Below are 11,028 nucleotides of genomic sequence, written 5' to 3'. Positions count from 1 at the left end.
GATTTAAATAATTAATAAATATCATATAATATTTATAGCAATCATGTGAAGTGATGGGTGCCTTGCCCTTTTTCAAGTTTACAAGTATCACAATCAGAAGTCAAATTCGAGAATTGAGACTAATATTTATTACTGAAAAAATTGCATTTCAAAGAATTAGGCAAAATTAAAGTATTAGGATGACCTAATCTTCTATGTCAAATTATTATTATTAAGTCTAACACTAATACAATGCAATGATAGGGATGTAAGAATAATAAACTATAATGGGAACAATCTTTCAAATTTAGGCCCCATTCACGACCACCTTTCCCAACCCCTGATCATGACATGACAACCAGCATGAGAGAAACACACATCACAATTATTATCAACTAATTGACCAACCGAAATCAAGTTAGTCTATAAGGCTGAATATATAAAATATTATCAAAAGAAGACTCAATATCACCAGTAGTAGAATTTGGAAGAGTACTGTCATTAGCAATCTGAATGTATTGAGTGCATGTTTAGAGTCAAATATTGTGCAAGGGATTAGAACTACCTATCATATGATTCGACGTCCCTGAATCAATAAACCAAGGAGAAAAAATAACTTGACCCTTACCTTGTAGGCCCAATGCAAAGAAGGTGGAAACAATAATCTACTGAACCATTTTTGAGATAAGAATTGACTGACTGTATCCTTTGCAGTGTTAGCACCGGAATTCACCCTTTCCCTGTTGCTCCTCACACAAAATTTTATCCAATCACACATCTAAATAAGAAACTAGATCATGATTCAATAAGCCTACTCGAGTAACTTCAAATTCATAAGAAACACAACTGACTTATTAACCTCTTGTAGTGTTGATAAGGCTGCACAAAGACCTTAGAAGGTATTATGCCCATAAGTTCTAAAAAAAGAATAATATTATTCAGTAGTCATATTATATTGAGTATAGTTGACAATATCTAACTCCAACTGAAATTTCCATGCATTAGTGTCTTGATAATAAATGTACTTTAAAATACTTAAACATCTTCTTATTAGTAGTGAAAGAGCATAAATTATTTATTACGTGTGCCTCCTTATAACCTAGAATCCAAGAAAAAATTCAAGTATCATTCATTTCTCATGCACTGAGATCCTTCACATTTTCAGATGCTTTAGAGGACCCATCAATATGACCTCAAAGCTCCATCCCATTTAAAAACATCTTGAATTGAAATTTCCATATGGAATAATTCTTTCCTTAGAAATTAACACAAAAGACGTCAATCGACATAGCTTTTTAGTGCAAAGAAATCACCAACACAAACCAACCACAATTCGAGAGACTCAGAAGCCCAACAGCCTACAAAAAAACCATACATGCAGGTTACAACACCTAGACGATCGTCAGATGTCGACTAGTTGCATAGATGTGTTGAGAGAGGTAAAAGGTTCTGAACCCAATTAGTCACTAGTATGGTCCAAGAACATCAACACCACCACGAGTATTGTAGATCGACCGAATCATAGAAGTCAAAAACTACAAAGAAGTTCACCTAAGTCACTTGCTGGCAGCAAAATCAAAACCACGACCAGAAGCCACTAATGACAGTAGATTGAAACAACACCACCAAAGGCTCGCACAACCCTCAAAGCACCAAAGAGTCATACGTTGACAAAGAATATGTCAAACCATCAACCACCACGAGAAGACCCACACCGTGAGAGGCAAAGTTATGCTAAGACCGAGGATTCAGTATGAAGTCCACATAGTAGCCTTTAATACCATAACAAACTTTTGGCTGAGTGATTTTCCCGTGAGGGGTTCCTTGCATTATATAGGAAGAGTATTACATACAACAAGGGTCAATCTAAATATTATAAATGCAATTACTACTTAAAATACAATTTTACACATAATTATGGTAACATAAACTACAATATTTGTCAATCCGTAATTTTCATGGATCTAATTGACACTTTTGTGTCGATGCATCAATAATTATTTATGCCTTTGGTCGATTCCAATTAGAAAATAAGTAGAAAATGAATGAAAATAAAGCCGATGAACATTTGAACACCTCGTCATTCATGATATCTTAATATTTATTGACAAACTTTCATACTCTTTACTTGTTATCTCTTTTCTATTTTTTCTACAATTTTTTACTAGTTATAGTCAACTCTCATCCCTATTATCACTCTTATTTTCACCGTTAATGTAGAAAAGCTGTTTTTGATTTGTAGCTGTACTGATTAAAGCCTTTTTTCTACTTTGATGAGATCGAATTGCAAAGTGAATTCAATAGAGCAAAGGTAGCTAAGTATTTACTCCATTCATACTTTATACTCGCAGAAACGATGTTTTTTCAGTTTCAACTTGTTTTTTTTTCATGCATTGTCTGATTGAAGTTCAAAATAGACTAAAGCTTCCTTTATTAAGGAAGATGCCATGAATTAAGCGATGCCTATTTAGGAAAATTGTAATCAAGGCTTCATTGGTTGAAATTATGAAGCACATCTGTAGCACTGAAATAGCAATTCGCTGTATTTAGATTAAACCGTAGTTGTATATAAATACACTCACTGATGAATGAAATGTGTGCAAAGTTAAAATCTTAGCAGTGTATATTTCCCTTTTATGGTATCAGAGCTGCTAATCTCTAACGAGACTATTTCTATAGCCATGACTATTGAGTCTTCCTCTAGTTTTTCCACCCTTATCTCTATAGAAAAACAACTCATCACCATTAACACTGCTGGCCAGATCAATGAAGAACTCATACCTGCTACCTTTCGTCAATGGCGAGCTCAGTTTGAAGTTCTGTTCATCGACTACAATTTGATGAACTTTGTCATCGGCACCCCCATGTCCTGTCATTGACAGTTCCAAATCTGACTCCTCCAAGGCTGCCCATACTTATTGGGGTTCACTAGGACAAATTGCTTCTTCATGCTCTTCTTGTCTCCACATCCACCCCGATTACTCCTCTCATAGCCTCCTCCAAGACATCTTATGAGGCCTGGAGCACACTTAACCATCTTTATGTAGGCAAATCTTGTACATGAGCAATGAAATTGAAAGAGGAACTCGCCCTGATTCAACGGGGCAATCGCATTGTCAGTGAATTTCTTCATGCCATCAAACTTCTTGTGGATGAGCTGGCCCTCATTGATCATCCCATATCCAACGATGATTTGACACTTCGTGTTGAACAGTTTAGGCCCAACATTCAGAGAAATAGTAGTACCAACTCGGTCTTTTGAAACCTCCCTGACCTTTGAAGAACTTCATGACTTGTTGGTTGGCCATGAAAGCTATCTTTGTCGCCTCGGCACATCTATCGAGCCCATCGTAGTTTCTGTCCATTACACTCAGAAGAAGGAAGGCTCATCTTTTCTCAATAATGGTTTCGATCATCGTTGCTTGAGTTCCAACAAAGGACGCGAGTTTTATAAATAGCCGACTTCTAATTCATCAAATTCTTCTATAGGCTACGGAAATATAAGCCCAAGTGCAAAATATGTGACCAGATCGATCATATTGGTAAGTACAGTCCGTAGTACTCAAATCAGAATGTTACTGCTGTGCAACCTCAGTCAAACACAACAACACAAAATATCTAGTTGATTATGCTGCCTCTCATAATATGACTACATATTTGACCAATCTATCTATTCATTCTGAGTATACTATGACAGATGAGGTAGTTATATATGATGGTTCAAGTTTGTCTGTCTCCCACATTGGTTCCTTAAGTTTCGCCTCCCTCACTCATGTCTTTCATCTCCATGATACCCTTTATGTTCCAAACATTAAAAAAAGTTAGTTTCCATCCATTATTTTACAATGCATAATAATGTCTATTTAGAGTTTCAACCATCTCATTTTTTTGTGAAGGATTGAATCACGGGGGCGATACTTCTTAGAGGTGCATGTGAGGATGGAGTGTATCCTCTCCCAGAGTCACTGGACATGATGTCCAAACCTACTGTTTCTTATGTACATGAACGCACTACCTCTGATGGCTAGCACAAATGTCTGGGACATCTTTCTCCAAAAATCGTTCAGCATATTATTTGTACATTTTCCTTACCAGTTTCACAAAAAATCGAATTCTTCCTTATGTACTTCATGTTCAATAAATAAAGCACATCAACAACCTTTCCATTCACATGGTTTAACAACGAGGGAACCACGTTATCTTATTTATTCAGATGTTTGGGGTCCCTCCCAAGTTGTCGAAATTGATGATTCAAAATATTATCTCATTTTCATAGATCACTATACTAAATATATGTGGTTTTATCCAATCCCACAAAAATCTCTTGTTCCCAGTATTTTTCCTCAATTCAAACAACTTGTGGAAAATCGATTCAACACCACCGTAAAAAGTATATATTCTGATAATAGAGGAGAATATATTGCACTCAAACCTTATCTCCCTCTTCACAGTATTAGCCACTATACTATTGCCCTCCATACCTCTCAACAATATGGCATGTCAGAACGTCGGCATCGTCACCTTGTTGAAATCGGTCTCACACTCTTTACAGACGTCCACATGTCCCTCCACTATTGGCCATATGCTTTTCAAGTGGCTACAAATCTCATAAATCGTATGCCCACTTCAACCTTATAAAATAAGTCTCCATTTGAAATGTTGTTTGGTCAAACCTTGAATTATCTCAAATTGAAGCAATTTGGGTGCCTATGCTTCCCTCTGACCCGACCTTATAATCATCACAAACTTCAGCCCAAGTCCAGGCCTTGTGTGTTTGTGGGCTACTCTCAAGCCTAAAGTGCCTATCTTTGCCTTGACCTAGCAACAAATTGCTAATATTCCTCCAGACATGTTCTGTTTGATGAAACACAATTTCCTCTTAACACATGTCTCAGTCTCGTTTGTGCAACACCGACTCCTTCAAAAAAGTCACTATATGATTTCGTACCATAGTCAATTCTCGTACCAACTTCTCCATTATAGGTCTTTCCTATACCGCCTCCAGTGCTAGTGTCTCCAAAATCTGATAGCACCAGTCCTGCAGTGCCTCTGTGTATGTCCTTTCCAGTGACTTTATCCAACTTGGTGAGTTCGTCTCCCCCCTCTTCCTGTTCTACACATAGTTACCCAATTCTACTTTAGCTGAGCCTCATGCGGTCCACACTTTCCCTCTCTGCACCCACCAAATGGTAACCAGGTTGATAAACAATATCTACAAATCAAAACAAATGTCTCTAGTGACTAAGCATCCCATAGCACCCTCCGTAGAACCAACTTGTGTTAGTTAGGCATTATCTGATCCTCAATGGCGTGAAGTAATGCCTAATGAACTCACCGCCCTCATGCGACATGATACATGAGAATTAGTGCCATTTCCTACAGGGTCAAATGTTGTTCGGAGTAAGTGGGTCTTTAGATTCAAATGGCATGCTGATGGTTCTATTGATAGGTTCAAAGCTCGGTTGGTTGCAAAAGGCTAGAATCAACGACCCGAGGTTGATTATACTGAAACCTTTAATCTTGTAGTTAAACCTGCTACCATACTTACTATTTCGTCTATTGCTATTATGCAAGGCAGGCCGTTAAGACAGATGGATATTAACAATGCTTTTCTCCATGGCCATTTATCGGAAGATGTCTACATGATCCAACCTCCAAGATCTCATGATCCAGCTAAACCGGATCATGTCTGTCATCTTCGAAAGGCAATTTATGGCCTCAAACAAGCCCCTCGTGCTTAGTACTTAGCTCTAAAATAGGTATTGCTAGATTTTGGATTTGTGAATGCAAAATCGGATTCATCACTTTTTGTGCACCATTCTAGTTCTACTCTTACCTATTTCCTGGTTTATGTGGATGATTTAATTATTACTGAAAATGATTATGCTCGTGTCTAGCATTATTCAGAAACTTGGTCACAAGTTCTCTCTCACAGATTTAGGACCACTCCATTTTTTCCTTGTTAATAAGGTAATCTCTACAATGACTAGGCTATTTCTCACACAACATAGGTACATATCGGATTTATTGTCTAAAACAAATATGGATGATGCAAAGGATGTGACAACACCTCTTCCCACCTCTATACCCTTGAATTTGTCTAATGTTTCACCTTCTATGGACTAAACCGAATATCGTAAAATCATTGGAGCCTCGCAATACCTGTCTTTAACTGGGCTTGACATCAGTTTTGCAGTGAATAAGCTCTCCCAATTCATGCTTCATCCATTGGCCAAACATTAGGCATCTACCAAACGTTTACGACGCTACCTGAAGAACACCATTTTTCATGGAATTATGGTTCACAAGACTGCTGGATCATCTCTTTTGAGTTATTCTAATGCTGATTGGGCAAGTAACCTTGATGATCATTGTTCTACATCGGCATATCTCATTTTACTTAGGTCAAATCCTATATCATGGAACTCAAAGAAACAACGCTCGATTGCTAGATCATCCACTGAGGTAGAATATCGAGCTCTTGCTATAGATGCTTCTGAGACCATGTGGCTTCTCTTCCTGCTTCATGAACCGAAATTTCCTCTTGCAGAGCCTTCACTCCTCTTATGTGACAATCTTGGAGCAACACATTTAAGCTTTAATCAAGTTCAGCATTCACGGATGAAACACATTCAACTAGACCTTCATTTCATCTGTGACTTAGTTCAGAAAGGGAAACATAACGTTCGTTAGGTTCAACTCAAGATCAGCTAGCTGATCTCTTGACCAAGCATCGCTCACAAGAAAGAACTCAATAACTTAGAGACAAGATTGGCCTCGCCAAAGGCAACCCGTTCTTTCAGGGGCGTATTAAGGACGATGCCACAAATCATGCCATACCTATTGAGAACAACTGTATTAAGAAAGATGCCATGAATCAAGCCATGCCTATTCAGGAAAACTATAATCAAGGCTTCATTGGTTGAAATTATGAAGCACATCTATAGCGCTGTAATTTGCAATTCACTCTATTTAGATTAAACCATAGTTGTATATAAACACACTCACTGATGAATGAAATGTGTGCAAAGTTAAAATCTCAGCAGTGTATATTTCCCTTTTATCCTCCACCTGCATTATCTCATTTCAGGTTCTGTATCACTTCTTCACTTTTAAAACTATTTTTCTAACTTGTTCGCCAAGTTAACCTGTGATGGTAATTTAGTATATATTGATTGTTAATATTAACCAAAGCTCCTATTATCTAGCATAGACTTCATAACCCCAAAGAATCACAAAAATGTATCTAGTTGTTTACATCTGCACTCAATAACGGAACAACAAATATGTTTTCAAGAAAAATGATGCAAAAATAATTGTTATTGCAAATGTGTAGACCAGGATACATTTGTCCTCTTTTTGCTATTTATGTCATTTGTTGGCTTAAGAATAAGGGAGAAAAACTATGCAAAAGTAAATAAGTTCCAATTTGAACTTAAACGTACATTTCTTGAAGCATTAGATTTGCAAGTATTATTTCTTATTCAAAAATTAACGAAAGCTCTTGCTTGGAATATCCTTAAATTATTTGAGGGACTACTATTCTATCTTGATGGAATCATAGCTTTAATCTTTTGCAGTCTAGACACAACTTCCCTCATACTGATTTTTTCCGTTGGAGAATCAGTCAAACAGACTATCGCCAAAGGGACACATTGCTCCTTTCTGGAGAAATTTTCTTCTCTTCCAAGCAAATTGGTGTCCACTAATTCAGTTATTCTATGCTCGTCTAATGACTAACCCAACTTTTCAAGCTCATTTGTTCGTCAAACATCTCATCTGTCGGCTTCTTTCTTGTATACATCTCCATCAGCATTACTCCATAACTGTAGACATCGCCACTAGTGGATACTATTCCTTCAGCTCCATATTCTAAATGCACATTAAACATTCTTAAGACTGGTTGATAAACTTAAAAAAGAGAAGGAGAATTAAAGATATCACTGATTTATTTAAACAATTATAAATTTCAAACTTTAAAAATTTTAAACGAGGTACATTACTTGGTGACATATATCCAATTGTTGCTAAGGTCTTTGTTTGAGAAATTAGCTCCTCTTCACCGAAGAGTTTGGCTATACCAAAATCGCCAACATGGGTAACCATATCTTCATCAAGAAGGATATTGCTAGGCTTTAAATCACAGTGAACAATGGTGGAAGTATGACTGTGATGCATATATTCTAAAGCTAATGCAACATCAATGGCTATATTTAATCTTTTCAGAATGTCGAAGAAATAGTTGTTGGAATATAACCATTTCTCATGGCTCCCATTAGGCATGTACTCCAGTATTAGGGCTTTGAACTCTGTGTTACTGCAACATCCAATGATTCTGACTAAATTTCTATGATGAATGGTGCTCAACACTTCACTTTCTTTATCAAAGCTCTTGGTTACTTGCTGGGACTGCAAATTGAAAACTTTCACCGCTACATTTAGCCCATCTGAAAGTGTTCCTTTGTATACTGAACCAAAACTTCCACTTTCGATTATGTTCGCTTCGCTGAAGTCATTTGTTGCATCTTGAAGCTCCCGATAAGAAATCCTTCTCCATGCACGATGGAATGAAATTTCACTCTTAGGTACCTATCGGTACAGTTGTCTTCGTCTTAACATCAAAAATGTCATGCCAAGCTCGACCGATATTTCACCTGCCACGGTGTAGAGACTCTGATATCCATCAACTTAAGTTTTTAAGTATATCTATGAACAGGGGCAAATCTAGGAGTTTGAGTCAGCATGGGCGACCGTTGACTGTCTACCTTCAATCGCAATAAAATATTAAGAGTTCGTTTGATACTAATTTTTTGCCAAAAAAAAAAAAAAGGATTTTGTAATAGTGATTTGATAGAGAATTTGTGGCTAAAAATAAAAAAAAAAATTTGAATCTGCGTGCAATATTATTTTTTTGATGAATATGTGGTTGAAAAAAAGAGATAAAAAAATGTATTTGAAAAAAAATAGGAATCAAGTAAGGCCTAAAGTTTAAATTTTAACAATTATTTTGTTCAAATTGAATATATATAATTATGTTATAAGAATAAACAGACTCATTTAATGACATTGTTGCCAAGCTTTGTATATTTAAAGAAAGTGCGTTGATTCGAATCTTTATGATTTCACTAGCATTACGATATATAGAACCTAAAAAATATTATTTTGTTAAGCTTATTGCAAGTAATTGATGGGTGTCATGATGGTGAAGATCATACCATATCTAAGTAAAGGTCACAAGTTCGAATTTTTGACTGGTCCCCCACTCTCTTCTATTTTGGCATAAAATTGTTATATTAAAATATTATTGTACAATAGTTTGTTGGTTAAAAAAGTTCGAACCCAGGACCTCCACCATGCACATTTAACAGCTGACCAAGTGAGCCACACAAATTACTTGAGAATAATTTGAATACTAGAAATATAACCTAAAACCTTAATCTATTGCCAATAAAAAAAATGGCTCCAGGCGGTTCCGGCGCCCTAGCTCGCCACCACCTAGATCCGCTACTGTCTATGAAGTGAATATTTAAAACTAAACTTAACTATACATATTTAAAAACTAATGTTTTCTAGCCAGTTTATTAACTATTAGGCAATCCATGGTTTAAACTCCTCTTCTAAAAGCAAAAAGTTGCCATAGGGAAAGACTCAAATTAGCAGTGAAATGAAATTCATACTTGCAATAGGACACAAGAACCCTTAAATTTCCTTTAGTATTTTCTTCTATATTTATTTATTTAATCATTTGCTTTATTACATGTTTCAAATTGTTCAGTAAAATGAATAACAGAGAGAGAGAGAGGGAGAGAGAGTCCAGGTAGAATAATTTTCTTTTTTCTTTTTTCCTTTCCACATGCAGACTATAACAGTGAAATGGATTTTTCTATAATTTATTGATCAGGAATTTTTCTCCTTCTCATCAATATCCACATGTTAAATTTTCAACAATACAAGGTATTTCATGTGTTAAAAAAGCAGACTTGAACTTAGCCAGAAAATACCAAGGTATTGAACGTACCTATAAAGTTGTTACTCGCTAGATATAGATATTTCAGCCCAGTCACATTTTTGACTTTTGAGGGCAGATCGCCTGTAAGTTTGTTATCAAACAATGACGAGCCAAAGTGTTTTGCATTCTAATATGCTGGACAAAGCTTGTCCAGATAGTTGATTGGATTGAAGTTAAAGCAGCTCGAATTGAGGAAGATTACGATGCATGTCGATCGGGAGGCTTCCGGACAGGCTATTCTTAGTAGGTCAATTGTTTTCAAGAGAAAACATGTTGAAGAGTAAAGATGGAACTGGCCAGTTAGAGAGCCACCTCTTATGCTAAATATCTCTATGAGTGTGTTCTACTCATGAGTTTAAGCCAATTTTAACTTGATTTTAAGCTAGATTTCACGAGTATAGAATGTTTTTAATGTGTGTATTAATGTTGTTTTATATGTTTATCAAGATAGCGAAGGATACGAAGAAAGATCATTAAATTGAAGTTAGTGGCATGGATGGAAAAGAAGTTGTGATATAGGCGCAAAATAGGCAAATCAAGAATGGCACCAAAACATAAGAAACCAAGAGAGAACCAGAGTATGGCGCCGTGGCGCCCCACACGTAAGAACCTCAGCGCCGATAGACCAGAGAGTTGGCACCGCGGCTCCACCCCCAGGGCACTGCGGCGCCAACCCATTTACCATCGCCGCGCTGTAGCAGATCCACTAGGGCGCACTTCCGGCTTGTTTTTGAGTCTATATGAAAACCCTATTATTTATACACAGCAGGACACCTATAAAGATGACTTTCTCACACTTTTGAGGGGTTCCACACATTAAGAGGCAAGAAGAAAAAAAGAGAAATTCAAATGGAGAAAACAACGACAAATTTATCGTGTGAAGCATCAAATGGAAGAGGAATGAATTCTTGGTGCAAGATCTACTTTTTCTTCTACACCTTTAATTCTAAATCTTGGGATGTGTTCTAAGACAATTTGTTATTTTTTTTATCCTTCATTATGCGTAGCTAAATCCATTGTTAGGGCGAATAATTTAACCA

General features: G+C 36.6%; 1 protein-coding gene across 1 annotated transcript; it reads right to left on the bottom strand.

Annotated features, from left to right (window-relative positions):
* Window positions 1-7,233: 7,233 nt before the first annotated feature.
* Window positions 7,234-10,673, bottom strand: LOC111394128 (probable LRR receptor-like serine/threonine-protein kinase At3g47570). The gene is made up of 5 exons (XM_023019904.1): window positions 10,563-10,673; window positions 9,425-9,490; window positions 7,983-8,568; window positions 7,721-7,890; window positions 7,234-7,239 (listed from the first exon to the last, which is right to left on the bottom strand). The coding sequence occupies exons 1-5, from the start codon at window positions 10,671-10,673 to the stop codon at window positions 7,234-7,236; spliced, it is 939 nt and encodes a 312-aa protein (XP_022875672.1).
* Between the last annotated feature and the right edge of the window lie 355 nt (window positions 10,674-11,028).

This window comes from Olea europaea, chromosome 5, assembly GCF_002742605.1.
Source record: "Olea europaea var. sylvestris chromosome 5, O_europaea_v1, whole genome shotgun sequence".
NCBI lineage: Eukaryota > Viridiplantae > Streptophyta > Magnoliopsida > Lamiales > Oleaceae > Olea > Olea europaea.
The sequence above is the reverse complement of the archived record's forward strand: the minus strand, read 5'-3'. Positions and strand labels throughout refer to the sequence as shown.